Source organism: Anabrus simplex, chromosome 1 (genome assembly GCF_040414725.1).
Source record: "Anabrus simplex isolate iqAnaSimp1 chromosome 1, ASM4041472v1, whole genome shotgun sequence".
Classification (NCBI taxonomy): domain Eukaryota; kingdom Metazoa; phylum Arthropoda; class Insecta; order Orthoptera; family Tettigoniidae; genus Anabrus; species Anabrus simplex.
In genome coordinates, this window is record NC_090265.1 from 1,565,405,960 (window position 1) to 1,565,424,840 (window position 18,881).

At 40.5% G+C, this 18,881-nt stretch overlaps 1 protein-coding gene across 1 annotated transcript in view; it reads left to right on the forward strand.

The window, feature by feature from the left end:
* The first annotated feature begins 215 nt into the window (after positions 1-215).
* The window catches only part of LOC136880815 (regucalcin), an 83,307-nt gene continuing 64,641 nt past the window's right edge, over positions 216-18,881 (forward strand). The window contains exons 1-2 of the mRNA XM_067153358.2: positions 216-343; positions 14,595-14,767. Coding sequence (XP_067009459.2) covers positions 14,608-14,767 — 160 coding nt within the window. The 5' untranslated portion in view covers positions 216-343; positions 14,595-14,607. The remainder of the gene's footprint in view (positions 344-14,594; positions 14,768-18,881) is intronic.

An 18,881-nucleotide genomic window follows, 5' to 3' on the forward strand; every position in this document is an offset into this window, starting at 1 on the left:
AAATGAATAGTCACGGCCTTTTGGTTCGGATTCCACGTAAAACTGGAGGTCCCTTAGTTAAGATCACAATGTTACATAAAGCTACCTGCTTGTTTGCTTTCATTTAAGAGGAAGGCCATCAAAATGATATGAGAGTTGTGGAGAGTTTGTGAGATATATCGAATGTTTCAACGGTGCTACATACAAATAATGTTATCGGTAAATTAAAGCCTTTTATCTAACCTGTTTCTTATCTACAGAGAACATGAATTGGCACTTCGTTAAACTGAACTAAGAGAAGGATTCCATTCGATAAATTCTTGGATATACGTCGGGTCGTCCAGTAACTCAACGAAATTAATAAGTAAGTAAATAATAACTATGTTTTTAATCGGTAAGAATGCTCACTGAAACACCAGTTCAGTGATGACTAGACATCGGACTTATACGCTGTATAAATCATCATTATAAGCATGCAACTATGTTGCAAAAAGTGGTGAAATATGCACTTATTTTCATGCTGTTCATTACTTTTATGAAATGCAAACGTAAGATTCCTTTACTGGACACACGCGATTCACCCACACCAATACAGAAAGCCATGATCAAGAATAAACAACTGAATGAACATTTAAGAAATCCACACAAAACTTACAGCTGTGGATGTTCCACTAGAACAAACAATCCGTGCATAGTTGTGAGACGTATCAATCTATTAGTGTTCATTGTTAAAACATATACACACGTCTCCTAGGTAAGACACAGTGTGTTAATCAGTACACATGATAAGTCATAATCAGTAAGGTTGTAATAAAACCATGTAAAACACAAATATGAAAAAACCCACTTAAATACACATTTTTCTTTCATCTTACACTGCACATCCTTCTTTTCCTGTCTATAATTTGGTTTGCAGTATACACTTATCTATCGAAAAAGTGCGCGGTTATTCTGATTTCTGACCAATGATCAGCCATCACAGTTGAGAACAGCGCCTCTGGCAGTGTGCTAGCGATACTAGCGGGCATGTAGAGCATGAGTCTCCTCCAATTTATTCTTGATTGTGTTATGTGAACATTAATCACATGGATTATTTTGAGTGATAACCGTAATGGATAAATTTATAAACAAGAATGGGAAGAGATTGATGTTGAAGAAAAAAAATGAAATGGCGTATGGCTTTTAGTTCCGGGAGTGTCCGAGAACAAGTTCAGCTCGCCAGATGCAGATCTTTTGATTTGACGGCCGTAGGCGACCTGCACGTCGTGATGAGGATGAAATAATGATAAAGACGACACATACACCCAGCCCCCGCACTAGCGAAATTAACCAATTAAGGTTAAAATTCCCGACCGGGTATCGAACCCGGGACCCCTGTAACCAAAGGCCAGCACGCTAACCATTTAGCCATGGAGCCAGACGATGAAGTTGAAGAGAAAGACACAAAGAAGGAAAGGAGGTTGCAGCAGTATCGTTCCGTTTGGGAAAAAGATTTCCCAAAATTACAGCACGTCGTGGGTAATAAGTACAAAGCGAGATGCAAAGTGTGTACTGGAATAGCTGGAGAAGGCTTTTCTATTAGTCATGGCGGAATAACGGATGTACGGCAACATTTCAACAGTGTTTCGCATATTGAAAGGCAGAATTCAGCACGGCATGCAACTGTATTGAAAAACTACTTTCAGAAAAATTCTTCCGAGTCAGAAAAGGTAAGTCACCATTTTCATTGTAAGAGATGGGCCAGCGTACATTTTTTTTTAAACGAGCAGTCTCTAATGTAGGCCTATTTTTTCCAGAAAAGTGCATCGGAACTTACGCTTGTATACCATGCTGTAAAACACCGCCTAAGTTATGTCAGCATAGACTGCAATGTCAAACTTCTGTCAGAATTGTTTCCGGATTCTTCCCTAGCTAATAAAATATGCTGGAAGACAAAGTGTGAGGCTCTAGTGAAAGCTGTATTAGGTCCATATAGTGTGGAATGTGTAACAAAAGAATTAAGAGAACACGTCTTTTTTGGTGTGGGTTTTGATGCTTCAGATAAAGGAAACCAAAAATGTTTCCCAATAGCCGTGAGGTATTTCGACGAAAAATTAGGTATTTGTAACAGAATTATAGACTTCTCTGAAGATGCGGACGAAAATGCTATAAAAATGTCTCAACAGATTTATAACAGAATTTCGGAACATGGTTTAATGTTGTCCCAGATTTCAAGCTATACTGCTGACAACACAAATTCTAATTTTGGGAAGAAAAAAAATTCTGTATATGTACACCTTATGGCAGAAAATCCAACCTTGGTTAAGTCTAATTGTTGTGCATATGTTGTTCACAATTAATGTAAAGGTGGGATGAATTCTTTGTCAATTGATATTGAAATGTTGATAATTAAAGTATTCAATTACTTTTCAAATTCATGAAAAAGAGTTTCACACTTAAAAGAATTCTTTCAGTTTCTTGATACTGAATACAGTAATTTGTTAAGACATGTGCCAGCCAGATGTGGTTTTCCGTGGTTCCCCACTTCTTCTCCAGGAAAATGCTGGGATGGTACCTAACTTAAGGCCACGGCCGCTTCCTTCCCTCTTCCTTGTCTATCCCTTCCAATCTTCCCATCCCCCTGCAAGGCCCATGTTCCGCATAGTAGGTGAGGCCGCCTGGGCGAGGTACTTGTCATCCTTCCAGTTGTATCCCCCGACCCAGAGTCTGAAGCTTCAGGACACTGCCCTTGAGGCGGTAGAGGTGGGATTCCTCGCTGAGTCCGAGGGAAAAACCTACCCTGGAGGGTAACCGGATAAAGAAGAAGACGAATTATATAACTCTAGAAAACTCCACCTCATTTCAGCAAGATTTTAAAGTTAGTGGGGACACTAGGTTTACAGGAAAAGCTGAATATTGATGACATGTGTTTAGAAGTTGTAGAATTAATTTGTTTTCTGGTGAAAAGCTAAAAATAACTCTCCTAAGTAAAACAATAGCAGATAAGCGGGTATATATCACCGGTTTAATTGGCCCAGAAAACCTGAAGAATATTTTGATGGCACTTAAGTTTGTCTTATGTATATTTCCATCGAATACATATACTGAAATAGTATTTTCCAGTAATGGCAATAAAAGGGAGAAATGACAGAAACAGATGCTTAGTAGATTTAATAAAAAATGAACTTCCTGTGTACTTCAACTATGATGAGAATTGTAAGGAATTTCTCAAGGAAGTTTTGTTGAATAAGAAACTGTTACAAATTGCTTCTTCAAATGACAAGTACTTGTGAAATGTTCATTTCATTGTGAAGACTAACGCATTATTCGTTTGAAATAAATTAAGTACCTGCATATTTCACGCTGACGCTGTTATATAATTACCGGTATTTATTTGTTAATATAACCCCGGTCTCTTCTCTTAATCATGGCTAGGCCTTTCCTATTCCATCGTCGCCATAAGACCTTTCTGTGTCGGTGCGACGTAAAGCCAAATAGCAAAAAAAAAAAAAAAAAAAAAAAAAAAATCATGGCTATGGTGCCTTAATTTAGCGCTGTATGGCAAGGAAATGGGAGAGTTCCTTATTTGCTATCTGGAATAAAGCGACTGTTTTTTATTTGCCATCCGGAAATCTGGCAACCTTATTATCACATGACCATTATTATAATAACATTACCGTATTTATTCTAAACCAGAATATTGCATCTTTACTCAAACTGTTTATTCTTGCATTCATTTCATTTGTACTCGGAATATATGAAATGCTGCACTTATGTTGGGATCGGAGTAGCAGAGGTTGGTGAGGGGGGTGGGGGTTGTCGTCCAAGGAATCCAGACACCCCAGGAGTTTTAACGAATGTACTTTTATTAAGCATTTTATATATAATGTACATTACTATTAGCTTACGGAGTCCGACTCATTGGCTGAATGATCAGTGTTGAGGTCTTCGGTTCAGAGGGTCCCGAGTTCGATTCCCGGCCGGGTTTGGGATTTTAATCGCGTCTGATTAATTCTTCTGGCTCGGGGACTGGGTATTTGTCCCAACACTTTCCTCTTCACATTCAGACAACACGACCAATCACCGAAGAAACACACAACAGTGATTACATCCCTCCGTGTAGGGTTTGCGTCGGGAAGGACATCCGGCCGTAAGAAAGGGCCAAATCCACATGTGTGCGACACAGTTCGCACCCGCGACCCCACAGATGTGGGAAAAGCGGGGGGAAGAAGAAGAATAAGAAGACTAAGATTACTATTAGCTTCCGGAATCCGCACGAATCCACCACTCTTACTTGGATCCAAGGACACTCATTTCCTTTTTAGGTACTCTATACCACCTGAACTCTGGAAGTGTGGACACCTGTCAAAATAAAATTCTAGATGAAGAACTACCTTAATGCCCCACTCCCTTCCCAAACTGAAATCCTGGCTACGCTACTGGCTTCAAATGATCGTTCCTGTCATATCCCTGAATATTGACCATTCCTCCTGCGACACCGTGTATGTACTATATGAAGATGTTCAATTGTTTGTTCTACGTTATAAAATAGACTGTGATGTGATGACCATGACTACAACTACCAACACACTCTTCACTGAATGGATCTAAACCAATTTTCTGCGTTCATAAGAAGAAAGAATCATTCCTTGATGACTGAAATGAGGTGAAGATACATCCAGTCAACGAAATATGGCATGTTTATCTTTACTTATGTAATCCCGATAACAGAACGAATCCTCGCCTACAGCTCTGCCAACTTGACAGTTCAGGGTTATCATTTCCAGTGAAGACCAGGCATCCCCAAGAAGAAATCATCCCGCCCACCTAGAGGAGAATTTTTTTATGTTTGAGGGTAAGATCAGTAGCGATGATTGGGAATTAGAAGTAGGGGGGAGGATACAGGCAGCAATACGTACCTACGAGGGTTTGTGGGATATAGCGGGTGGGGGTGGATTATATAGGTTACATCAAAACTGAAAAAAACCTATGAAATGGTAAGATTTTTTATGCTCTCTGAGCGAATTTCTACAGAGAGGTAAAGGTTGACTGTTTAGCAACTTAAGTGCGGTAATTATAGTTTTTTTTTTGAGATGTTGATTCAATACTATACAATAAAACGTTCACCCAAGGAATAATGTTACACATGTATTACAATTAAGTAGAAGTACGGCGTGATTATACAATTACAAATTAGCACACTAAGAAACTAGCAGACACTAAAGAGACTGCTGGACTAAAGAAAGCTCGTGTCAAGCGGGTGAATCGTACCTCAAGTGTCCATGGCCTTGCCAGAAAGTATACCTCTGTTACCCTTCCTCACTGCACATGCAAAGTGTCCACTACTTGCAGTGGCGCTATACAAATCGGTGAGCCGCGACGAACGACATTTTGTGCGTATTTCCGCTAATAATTTTGTTAATAATTAAAGGAAACAATTAGCTGACAAAACAACGAGGCTTGTGCAAATTCCTTGTTTTAATAATTCATATAATTCCTAGTTTCAGCCGGATAAAATGGAATAAAAATGTAATGGTTTCTCCACATCGCCGCTTCTGGGTAAGATTTTAATAGGGAATATACACTCTCCACCGTTTTATGAGCAGAAGTTTACCAACTGTGATTGTCAGATCTAAAGTTAAACCTGTTTTCAGTAGAAATAACGAAAGTTTCAAAAATTTTATAGTAAACTTCATAACGACTGAAACGAGGGCTGTTTTGTGTCCTTGCTCGCAAAGGCGTTGGGAATTAAACATTCAATTTGTAAACGAATAAGTTTCTTTTTGCTAGTGGCTGTACGTCGCACCGACACAGATTGGTCTTATGGCGACGATGGAATAGGAAAGGCCTAGGAGTTGGAAGGAAGCGGCCGTGGCCTTAATTAAGGTACAGCCCCAGCATTTGCCTGGTGTGAAAATGGGAAACCACGGAAAACCGTCTTCAGGGCTGCTGACAGTGTGATTCGAACCCACTATCTCCCGGATGCAAGCTCACAGCCGCGCGCCCCTAACCGCACGGCCAACTCGCCCGGTAAACGAATAAGTAGGAGATTATTCATAATTGTAGAGCGGGAAACCCTTTCTACAGGTGATTGTCGTGGATTAACCATCAAGAAAATAAGTCATTTAACCTTTTTTTTTTTTCGCTAGTGGTTTAACGTCGCACTAACACATTGGGTGGTGTGAAAAAAAATGAGCACGCACTCTTTACTCGCGAATTTAGAGCAGGCTCTCGCAATGAGGTGAATAAAAACCGCCTGTCGGAAGCCATCACTCACAGCAGACCTGTGACCTTGAGCACACACTCCAGTCGCTCGAGTAGCAGAGCGGGCGCTTTAGATTTCTGGTGAATAAAGATAAAGCAGGCACTCATTTCCGTTAGCGCCTGCTCGTGTTTCCTTGAGCTAGTTCAGTAGGTGACTCAAAGCGATAGTTTCAAGTTCAGTACCATGGCAGAGTTTATGGTAGTGGTTAATCGGAAAAGGAAATTACGGTATATAAACTTCGCAGAGAATCATCTCAACTTGATTACAAAGTGTTATATAGGTTCAGTAACGAACATGTTAAATGGTTAGCGGAGCATTTCCTTGGGCATTCCGAAGAAACAAGAGGTGGTGCACTAACAAACGAAGAAAAAATGAGAATCTTCTTGCGTTACGTTGGTGACCCAGGATTTCAGAGTGGAGTTGGTGAAGAGGTCGGTGTAAGTCGGAGCACCGTGTCAAAAACATTTTCGCAGGTTTTGACTTCAATAGAAATGAAAGCAGATTATTGGATAAAATTTCCAACAAATGTTGCTGAGATGCAGGAAGCACAGGCTAAGTGGCAAGAACGTTTTTCATTTCCTTGTGCTATCGGAACTGTAGACTGTACTCATGTACAAATTTACAAGTCACATGTTATGGGAATCACTACATTTACAGAAAAGGCGTCCCTAACATTAATGTACAGGCCACTTGCAATGGAAAGGAAGAATTCAACCAGTGTCGATGTACCACGGCCTGACTCTGTCTATGACTCACAAATTTGGAGAAACTCCGATGTTTGCGGAGTTATGACGCCTCTGTTGGAAGTCGAAGAGATGACAACTTCTGCAGATCCTACAACTTGCTTTACGTCGCACCGACACAGATAGATCTTATGGCGACGATGAGATAGGAATGGCGTAGGAGTAGGAACGGAGCGGCCGCGGCCTTAAGTAAGGTACAATCCCAGCATTTGCCTAGTGTTCAAATGGGAAACCACGGAGAACCATCTTCAGGACTGCCGACAGTGGGGATCGAACCCATTATCTCCCGGATGCAAGCTCACTGCTGCGCGCCCTTAACAGCACGGCCAACTCGTCCGGTCCTGCAGATCTGGCTCCTTAAAAATTATATTCAATTGTCAATATATATTATTTTCATCATAATTCATTTTCCTCAATTTATTAATGTCGTAATATTCAGGCTAAGATTTCCTACCTTTCAGACGGCCGATGATAGGGTTGTTCTCCCCCTCCATCAGAATCATCAGCCGCTTCTCCCATCATTTTAACGATATGCATTTGTTTCCCGTACGCTTTAATTCTACTTTATATTTCAGTCTTGTTTTCATGTTTTGTAATTTTTTACGAACAGTTGTTGGTCGGAAATTTTTCTACCGCTTTGCCCACCTCTTTGGGGTCGCGGGTGAGAATTGTGCCACACATATGTGGATTTGGCTGTTTTACGGCCGGATGCCCTTCCGGACGCCAACCCTACATGGAGGAATGTAATCACTATTGCGTGTTTCTGTGGTGGTTGGCAGTGCAGCGTGTTGTGTGAATATGAAGAGGAAAGTGTTGGGACAAACACAAACACCCAGTCCCCAGGCCAGAAGAATTAATCAGAGGCGATTAAAATCCCCTTCCCACCGGGACCCTCTGAACCGAAGGCCTCGATGCTAACCATACAGCCAGTCAGTTAATTGTTGGGCGGACATATTTAAGTTAAATTTACCAAGTAGTTCACACTGAACTTCATTTATTGCACTTGTTTTCTTGTGCTTCTTATCCGGTAATTGTGACTCGATAGCTGCAGTCGCTTAAGTGCGGCCAGTATCCAGTATTCGAGAGGTAGTGGGTTCGAACTCCACTGTCGGTGGCCCTGAAGATGGTTTTCCGTGGTTTCCCATTTTCACACCAGGCAAATGCTGGGGCTGTACCTTAATTAAGGCCACGGCCGCTTCTTTCCCAGTCCTAGCCCTTTCCAGTCCCATCGTCACCATACGACCTAACTGTGTCGATGCGACGTAAAGCCACCAGCAAAAAAACAAAAAACAAAACGTAATTGTATGTTCCTTTAAAAAGGAGAAAAAAGCGGACTGGAATTCCATACTGTCGTCTGTCTGCCTTGTTAAGCATTGAACTACCCGGAAGTCATCGAAGTGTTATAGCAGTCTAAGGTGTTATATACATGGCACGTGCACGACCTTGATCAGTGACACTGAGTGGCTGCTCCAGACGCTCGAGTGTATACTGTGCTTCCGCCCTACATTTTTATTCACCGCAAATGCTGAGTGGAAGCTCATCGGTAGGAAGACACTCAGGCACTCAGCGAGCACACGCTCACTCGCTTAGACTCATTGAAGGATTTCAGCGGTGCGAGGATGGGAAAGGGCGACCATGGTCTTTGTACCGGGAGGTACACCTCAACGCCGCGCATTCAAAACTAGCGCCTAAATGAACTCCTCTATTGGTAAAACAGTGAAACCGAAACTACACCAACTTGGAACTTTAATCAGAAGATGTCACCACTAAAATATTGAGTAATTTTGTTATTGCGAAGTTTCCTAAACTAACTGAATTTCTCCTAGTTTTGTTTGCTATACATAAAGAAGTTTGGACATTTCTCCACAGATGACACTACCCAAAAACTATGATCATGCACCCTGGTGCAAAGTGAAAGAACTTATAATTTAAAGAAGTTTTGTATTTCTAGTTTTTTTTTTTTAACTGATTGATGTTAATTTATTTTTGGGTTGGCAATATTTCATTTTCCTTTCCGCCAGTTTTGAATCTGGCCAATGAAAAATTTCAGCAATTAATTTTCAACCTATCACAGGCTTCTTGTTCGATTCTGAGTGTAACTTTGAAATTGACCAATTAAATGGAGAGGGTGTGGCTGGTTTAGTCTTGGATGATCTCGAACCTTCCCTGAGGGTTTATAAACTGCGTCTTTTCACGTTTCTTGGCCAATTGATCGACGTCTATCTGAGTGTGTGTGTTAAGCAGGAGGCGGGTGGGCTCGTTCGTCGGCAGCTGGAACATCTACAAGGTAATGGCCACATAACTTTATTCTTTCTTGCTACCTCCGCAGTATAACCCGAGGGAAAGGTCCGACTCTTTAGTTATGTAACAAGCTTTTCTAAAATGTAACTTTCCTACGGCTAATGTAAAAACCTTCGTAAAATCTTTAACTGTAAACCGGGGATAGAGAGTGAAGTACCCTCTCGAGCTCCCCTTCATCTTGGTTTGGGGTGACTAAGTTTTTCTCTAACTGTTTTTCCTACTGTAATGTGTTAATGTAATTTCTATACGAATCACCCCAGTAGTTTGGGAATAGCCCCTGTTTCATCAGCCTAGAGCCCCTTAGTTTTTTTAGTGTTCATATCTAGGAGTGCAAGTATTTAATACCCCTGTAAAAATTAGTTGCATTTGTAAATGGTGGTTTGAGAGAGAGATTGATGTAATGTTGCCTTGAGTAGGCAGTATGGAACCGAGAGCCTGTTAGCTCTTTTTCAATTTTTGTAATTGCAAAGAGTGCCTCTAGAAGGCTAGAAATTGTAGTTCGGGAGCAAGTGTTCCATGAATTAGGGGATTTCTGCCCTTGAATAAATTTGTGTTCTTTGTAAATTTGAGCTGGGAGCTCAAGAATTGTAAAGCGAGGGGCTTGAAGCCCATGTTTTGTAAAAGTCACTAAATTTTGGATTTTCTTGTCTTGTTTAAAGTTTGTCATTGTACCTGACGTTTCATTGTTATGAAAAATTGTTAAGTTTGAAGTTCTAAAAGAAATATAACCTTTGTTAAAGTTTTAAATCAGTTCTTGATATTGTAGATAGACTCATTCACCCCGGCACCTTCTTTAACCTCTTTCTGCTCCACGGGTATCCCCGTAACAGTCTTAATTATGATACAACACCAACATTTAATCTATGAACCAGGCAGTCATTTCCTAGTAAAAAACGTCAAGTACACTCCAACCTAATATAGTCTACTCTGAACTTACCGTACGAGAAGAGTTCCCCTCATTCTTGATATGTAATCCCTAATCTGCCACTGATTATCATGTGTGCAACATTGAAAGGAGTCCTACTTGATATTATAAGTCACTAGGTTAAAGGAGAAAATTCATAAAGATCGGCTGTTTAGGGCAGTTGGTTAACCTACTATGCCTATGCCCAAAGTTGTGGGACGTGTTCAAATAACTATTCAGTTCTGTTCCTCAATATATAGTCAGCTATAGGTGTTGTATTCTTGAGAACACTTGAGAGTTGCAGGCGAAGTTATAGATATGCTACAATTCTTTTTGAAGGATAACTAGTGCACTTTTTTACGTATGTATGTAATTGAAAATAATTATAACTATACCAGTGACTCCGGAGAAATGCAATGACAAATGGAAGATTTAATGCACGAAATTCCAGATTCCAACAAGCTTGTGATCCAAAGATATCCCACGGTTAAAGAAAGAATGGTGAATCTGACATGAAAATGAAATTGTACAACCTATTTTCCAGTCAGTGATCGGGTCAGAGATGGAATGAATGAAGCCCACATCTTGCGGCGAGGATAGGAATTGTGCCGGCTGCCGAGCCCGTAGCACTCTTCTGGGGCAATGATTAATGACTGACAAATGAAATGATAGTGGAGAATGTTGCTGGAATGAAAGAATACATAGAAAACCGGAGTACGTGGGGAAAACCTGTCTCGCCTCCGCTTTTTTCAGCACAAATCTCACGTGGAGTGACCGGGATTTGAACCAGCCGGCGCGCTGCCACCTGAGCGACGGAGGCTCATGAATCTGACATATAAACATTAATTACAAAGTAAGTCTAGGTTTGTCCTGACATTATCCTCTGATGTTTATACCTGCGTGTGTACATAGTATATGTATGTGTGTGTTGTTTAGACCAGAACGCAATCCTCCTATATGAAACTTAGCAAGACGTCACTACATGCGTTCCTAGTATCACGACAGTAGAATCAGCGCGTATTTAACGTGAGTTCACCATACTTCCTTGCCGTCCTCTACATATAGGGCTTTATTTTTAACCCTTGACCGATGGCAGCGTTTTCCTTCTCCGCTGCCAGGCGCGTGATAGCACCGGTTCTGTCCTTGAAAGCTGTTGTGGAGCCTCCGGTGACGAGTGCTCAAATGAGGAGTGCTCAGTCGAAGGTCGAAACCCTGGATTGTTAATTTGCAGAGACGCTTTCATTACAGCAGGGCATCTTCGGGTGAAAAGCGTATTTCAAATACGAATCAGCTCGTCGGATGTGTTAAATTTGTTCGGAACTTTCCTGGTGAAGTGCCACCTTCTTTTACTTGTGAGGTAAGGTAAGGGTTGTTCTGCCCGAAGGCAGGTCCGAACCTCCGCAGAGGTGGTCCTGAGCAGGAGTTTACGTGCGGTAGGGTGGCCAGTTCCTTTCCGCTCTTCCATTCCCTTACCCCCACCAACACCGCGTGGCAACCCATCCAACTCCTGACCACGCCCAATGTTGCTTAACTTCGGAGATCTCACGGGATCCGGTGTTTCAACACGGCAACGGCCGTTGGCTTACTTGTGAGGTAGGCTGAAAGAAAATGTTTATCACACAAATCCTCATATATTGGAGGAACTAAAAAGGAAACATTACGAATGAGATCCGAAACATTTCAGTGGAAGAACTCACTCGCGTCATTCAGAATATGCTTTCTGAATACAGTATTATCCAGGAAGGACGACACTTCTAGCATCTGTTATAAAGTACGATTGTATTGTATACACAGTATCTGGAGCAGGGAGTCCGACGGTGCGCTGCATGCACGCTTGTGACGGAAAGGCGAACGCATCTGTCAAGTGTTAAAAATAAAGCCCTGTATAACCTAACTACTGAAAATCTACGATTACTCTTCGTGCATCATGACGAAATATTATGCATGATGGTTCGTTGAGACTTGCGATTGCTGCCTGAATACAGCCTGCAAATAAGTGATTTTTTAAAACGTTACTTTGCTTTCTATTTCCATGGACAACTACGACTCGGAACGCCTCTCAATTGGTTCTCAGCGATTCTTGTTAGATCCATAAGAGTTTAATTACGATTATATGAGTGGTGCCGGTATTGACGGTGAACTTAAAAACAGTAAAACCAGCATCTCAGATGTTCAATTCATTTATTCACATTTTGTCCATCAACTCTCTCAATGAAAAATGTTTTTGATGATGATGATGTTTGTTGCTTAAAGGGGTGTAACATCTAAGTCATCGGCCCGATAATGTTTATTAACATGCAAGACTATGGCTGGAAATAGCGACACCGGTTGTTCAAATCTGTTATTTTGCTAAGTATTCAACGTCATCCTAAGTCATTCTAGTTTTCGGGGGTGGTGGGATAAGACTATGGTCTTAATTAAGACATATGTTAGAGTATTGAGTATTGACAGCCTTAAGGATACGAAATCAACGGTGGAGTATTATAGGGAGTCGAAAGATGGATTTGTTGATAAAATCGGCCTTCACTGAGAGTTGATAATAGGTTAGTTCAAAACAGGAGTAGAAATAGACAAAGTTCGTAATCTTTTGTCGCTGAACGCACATATTCATTTATTTGGAAGAATAGAACGGAGTGAAATTCACTCAGGTAGAAATAATATAAACAGATTCTTATGCTGATGGTCTTCATACAATGAGAGTATGTCCTGAAGATATGCTGAATAATATTAATATCTCGGAAATTTAACGAGTGTGTTATTATATTTTTCATTATCAATATTAGTGACGTTCGTGAGGAGTCCTAAGACGAATGTAATTTCAAACTATTGCTGGCAAATCATTGAAGATATCAGGTCATGTTTTCTCCAGGTATCAAAGGTAGATGTAGCAAATATAATGCAGTAGATCTGATAGTTCCCGGTCTAGAAGCCAAGAATAACGGCCGAGAGGATTCGTCGTGCTGACCACACGAACCTCCTAATCTGCAGGCCTTCGGGCTGAGAAGCTGTCGCTTGGTAGGCCAAGGCCCTTCAAGGCTGTAGTGTCATGGGGTCGGGGGGGGGGGGAGGTTAGATCTAATAGTTGCTGACTTTTCCTCATGGCTTACAACATATCCAATCCTCAGTCTTCACAATGTTGGCCTCCTTGGCTGAATGGTCAGCGTAATGGCCTTCGGTTCAGAGAGCCCCATGTTCGATTTTCTGCTGGGTCGGATATTTTGATCTTCGGGTCTGTTGTGCCATGGGGTTTGGTATGGTAGAAAACAGTCAAAGTCAAGATTATATAGCCTAAACAATATTTTCCTAATTGCAATAGTGCTCACAGAAAAAGTCGTTAACGTTATAATAATCCTCCACCACAATAACACGCAGTTTCCTATACTTGGCAGATGCCGCCCACCCTCGTCGGAGGGTCTGCCTTACAAGGGCTGCACCAAACTAGAAATAGCCACACGAAATTATTACAGTATTATCAATGAGTTAAGAGTTCTAACTTTGGATGAAACAGAGTCTAAATAGACAAGGCAGGATATTGTTCTGTTATCTAGGAGTCCAGCAGATTCGATTATATAGGATGACAGTTGCAGAGGGTGGCCTTTAAAATAAAGTTTAGAATCAACATTTAAAGATTTTGAGATAAACGTAGAACTGAAATAGATCACGGTGCCAGCTGTACATCTATAGATGTCCATAGTTAATTAAAGAGACTTGCAGGCTAAATGTTGATGGGTACGACATTCCATAAAATGGTGCATATGTATGAAAACAATTCTCTTTGCCGATACTCCTTAATATTGTTCGTACAGTACACCACCTTAAAAAAACTTTTTCACTAATTACTTATCATCAGCACAGGGGTCCATCTCTGCTATGAAACAGTGATTAACAGTGCTCTGTTAATTTCATTAACCTCTGACTGTCCCTGGCAATATGAAAGTGACTGAGAGGCACTGTATGTGTGATACTTGTAATAATATTTCCCTATGCAGACAGTCCCTATGGAAAGATGTCGCTTATAGGGTCCGTTAGTGGGTGCAGTTCAGTTCACATGGCAACTTTGGCTTTGTGAAGAATGCAACGGGAAACCATCTCATTTTCCTTGTTTGCCTCTACAGTGAATCCTGGGCTTTCTTTGACAGCTAGTGGTGAAACGGTTGGGGATCAAACCAGCCTTCGGGTTGAGGTTCATACATACATACATACATACATACATACATACATACATACATACATACATACATACATACATACATACATACATACATACATACATACATACATACATACATACATACATACATGCATGCATGCATGCATACATACATACATACATACATACATACATACATACATACATACATACATAGCTTTATTAGCATTGCAGTTTTTAACAGCAAATTATGTATTATTGTACTTTTTACAGAGGTGAGTGAGACATGGCAGCACCGAGAGTAGAGAGCATATCATCAAGGGCAATTGTCGGTGAAGGACCACATTGGGATGAGAAAGAACAGGCTCTCTATACGGTAGATATCCGTGGTTCACAGGTCCGCAAATATTGTCCTTCTACAAAGAAAGAAACTTTTGTGCAAATAGGTAAGAGTCTTTACAGATAAAAATAACTTACACAAGAATTTATTTTACTTTTAAGATATACTGGGAATAGGCTGATACAGATATCTAGAAAGGAATATGTAGGCCTAAGTGATGAAATCTGAAGTTCCTTGTCGATGATGAGAATATGAAAATATTTATTAAAACACATAAAGTTTATTTACACATTAACCATAAATCCTCATTCTGGAGAAGTGAATTGCTTTTCACCCATTTTGGCAAGATGACTTGATTTTATGATTTTAAGTACGAAAGACCTTAAAAATCCGGTTCGTTGTTCATTGATTAGGGAATAATAATTCGTAATCAGAAAGTTAGGTCATGGAGAAAGGAGAGATCGTGTGTTGGAAACTTTTCTATGGAATGCAAACTTAAGGTCAAAATCATGGGGTCTATAATCCAGCATGGATAAATGCTAACTTGACGAGATACCGGTATCACTAGCGGAATGATTACGGTAACTCTGGATAGCCGCCATCAGCAGCAATATCTAAGGTACGAATAAACATCTCTTCTGCAAGCAACAAAAGTTCTCTACCGAATCCACGACTTGCAAACGTGATGGAATTATTCTCAAACCAATCAATGTCGGTTTGGTATCGATGAAATGGAACAAATTTCGTGCTGGAATAGTCCATTATTATCCGGGACGTTCCCCGTCAAGTCGAATAAAAACTATTTAAAATTTAAAATGAATGTAGGTCCTTTAAAAATTTGTAAATGTTAAAATGAACGTAGAAAAGAGTCAAAATCAAGATTATGTACACAATATTTTCCGAATTGTAATATCGCTCGCAAAAGAGCCGTTGAAGTTGCCATATACAATTATTTGTCTATATCTTCCGGGGCCCGTATTTCACTTTAATGAAATGTTAGTTTCATATAAATAATATAGGCTTTTAATGATATACCGATCATATGGGGTTTTAGCAATATTATTGAGAAAATCATTAAAATGATAATTTTATTTTCTTGTTCAAAAATTGAAACCAACACCTGAATACATCAATGCTTTTAGTTTTGACAGTTGAATAAATCTTTATTTTGAAATTTGTGGGTCTGAAAATGAAATACGAATAAAACAATAATACAGAATTGAGATGGGAGGTATTTTGTATTAATTGTTTACTCTTGTAACTTTACTGTTAATATAAATAAATAATAATAATTTCGTGTGGCTATTTCTAGCTGAATGCAGCCCTTGTAAGGCAGACTCTCCGATGATGGTGGGCGGCATCTGCCATGTATAGGTAACTGCGTGTTAGTGTGGTGGAGGATAGTGTTGCGTGTGGTTTGTGAGTTGCAGGGATGTTGAGGACAGCACAAACACCCAGTCACCGGGCCATTGGAATTAACCAATGAAGGTTAAAATCCCCGACCCGGCCAGGAATCGAACCCGGGACCCTCTGAACCGAAGGCCAGTACACTGACCATTCAGCCAACGAATCGGACATATTAATAAATGATCATAAATAAAATTACTCAAAACCTTAATAAAATAATTGAAAATAAATTATTCAAAATAATTCATCGAAATGTCCGTAGTATGAGTGCCAGAGTTCACCAGAATGGATCCTTCGAATTTTAATAGAGCACGATAATAATTCTTTCTCTCCCAGGGCGTGTACAAAAACTGCGTTCTGGTACATCTGCTTCAGGCCTTACCTAACGTTCTGAAAACGACTAAATAGGTAGGAACTGCACCTAGGTTCATCAATAACTCCACTGATTCTGAAATAACTAACAATATTCTCAATAAAATCCGTGCATGAACACCTCATCAACACACCAAAATATACATGTAATGTATGTATGTATGTTCAGTCCGTCAGCGATGCCGCTGGTGGGATCCTCGACAGCTCTGCCATCAGCTGTCATAGATGGTCTAGGCATCACTGAAGAGGCGTACTAGGGAAATGAGGAGTGAGGTAGTTTCCAGTTGCTTTCCTCACCGAGCCAGAGTTGCTATTACATATCAGTCTGCCAAGCCCACTGAAATGCATACACCAACGGACCCTATGAGCAACATTTTCACACCATTCATAGAAGGGACTGGCTGCATAAGGATTGGCATTACTAGCATCGCTCATACCTCAGTCACTTTCATATTGTCAAAGCCAAGGATAAGACAGAGACAGATCTATGAAAGTAACAAAATTGCTCTAGCCTATACCAGAAGACATAGTGCACTGTAAATACTAGGTCCTGCCAGCAAAGTCGGATAATACACACACAAAATATTACTGGAAGGCTCCATATTTACAACAACAATAATGAAAACAGTGGGAAAACGAAAGCGAGGACTAAACCACCATTTGCAGTTAGTCCGTTGAACAATGCACATATGTGTAGATAAGTACCCTTCACTGTCTCTGTATCAACACGACTTGCAGATTCTCATAATGGGCACTTATTATATCACACAGATACTGTACCTCATAACACTGTGTTCAGTGACTCTTAACACTGGTTTGAAAGACACATTCACTTAAGCAACACATGCTTGTCGTTCTAAAACGTAAATTCTGGAAAGTCTGAGATATGAACTTTCACCAGTATATAATACCAAACCGCCACAAGTCATACAATACCAAGTGCCTAAGCACTGCACAGTTGTAGGCCAGTCACGTTCCACAAACATAATAAGACTACCTTCCACAAACGTTTGAAGTCTATTACAATACCGTCCAGTGTGAAGTTCATTCTCGTGTCGTGTGTCGGCACTACTTCCTTCCCGTACAGTGTCGTCGAGATTGATCCTGGCCAGCCAATCACGAGTAGATCCTCTGGTCAAGACCACGCCCTGAATCTCTTTCTGGCCCCAAGACAATAACACCACCAATAGACTCTGGGGTGTTTCACATGAGTCATCGGATGTATCCGACTACATCAACAAGTCCATCTCATCAGACTCTGGGATGCCTGCATGAGTCATACTAATTTCCTGAATTATGATAGCAATGATTTTACCAGCCGTTGTTCAAAGCAAATTACTCATACCACATACGGAGACCTTCCAGCTTACAATATTAAGAATAAATATGCAAATGAAATACAAATAATAATAATAATAATAATAATAATAATAATAATAATAATAATAATAATAATAATAATAATAATAATCGAATACTGACAATAATAATATCTCACTTCTAAATAGAGTGCGAGGGTGTGATACATGTACTATCACACTCTCTTAGAAATATCAGTACTGTGGTTAGATTGAGCTTCCACAACAAGCAGGTATGTAGCCCCTCAACAGGCGGGCAACAACGCAGTGCCCGTTCTTCTGAAGTGTGCAGCAAAGATTGTAATCTCCTTGCGATTGCAGTTCTTGCAGGGATGTATAAAATTAAGGCGTGAGCTTAATCAGAGCGTGCGATACTACAGTCTACACGCGCGTATTGTACCTCTAGCACTAAGCTCGATTGCATGTTGGATGTAGTGTAGCTATACCGTACTAAAGAGCTTGTAAACGTTCAAGGTAATTATACAGAATCTGATATGCCGTTGCATTGAATGTAGAATGCAGACGTCCCGAATAAAATCGCGCAAAGTGCTTCGATCTCAGAACAGGAAGTTCATTTAATCCTATAATTTTGCAAATAGGAAAAGAGAACACGGGGAGAGGTCTCGTAATCCCTCTCAAGAAAACTGTGGAAAGGACTACTAAAGCTATCGGTAGAAGTGAAAGGCCTGGTCGTACTATTGCTAGGCAGTGTGAAAAAGCCGCAGAAGGTGGGACTGGTATTCGAACCCCGGGTAAAAGTCATCGTCGTGAGAACAAGACGACAGGGTTTGACGAATTCGATAAGAGTGCGGTGCGTCGAACATTTCTGAAATTTTATGAAGTTCGCAAAGAAATCCCCAATTTACGCAAACTTTTATAATACTGTCAAAAGAAGAATGCCGTTTACAGGAGCGAAACACATATTCTGGAGACTCGTGAGAAGTGTAAAGTGTGAGGTAGTGGACCGTAGTGATATCGTTGCAGGACGCACAGCTTTTCTCCGTGCATTGAGACAGAACGAAAATGGATCTAAAAAGCCTGTCGCGTACACAGATGAGACATAGGTTCATACCCACTACACGG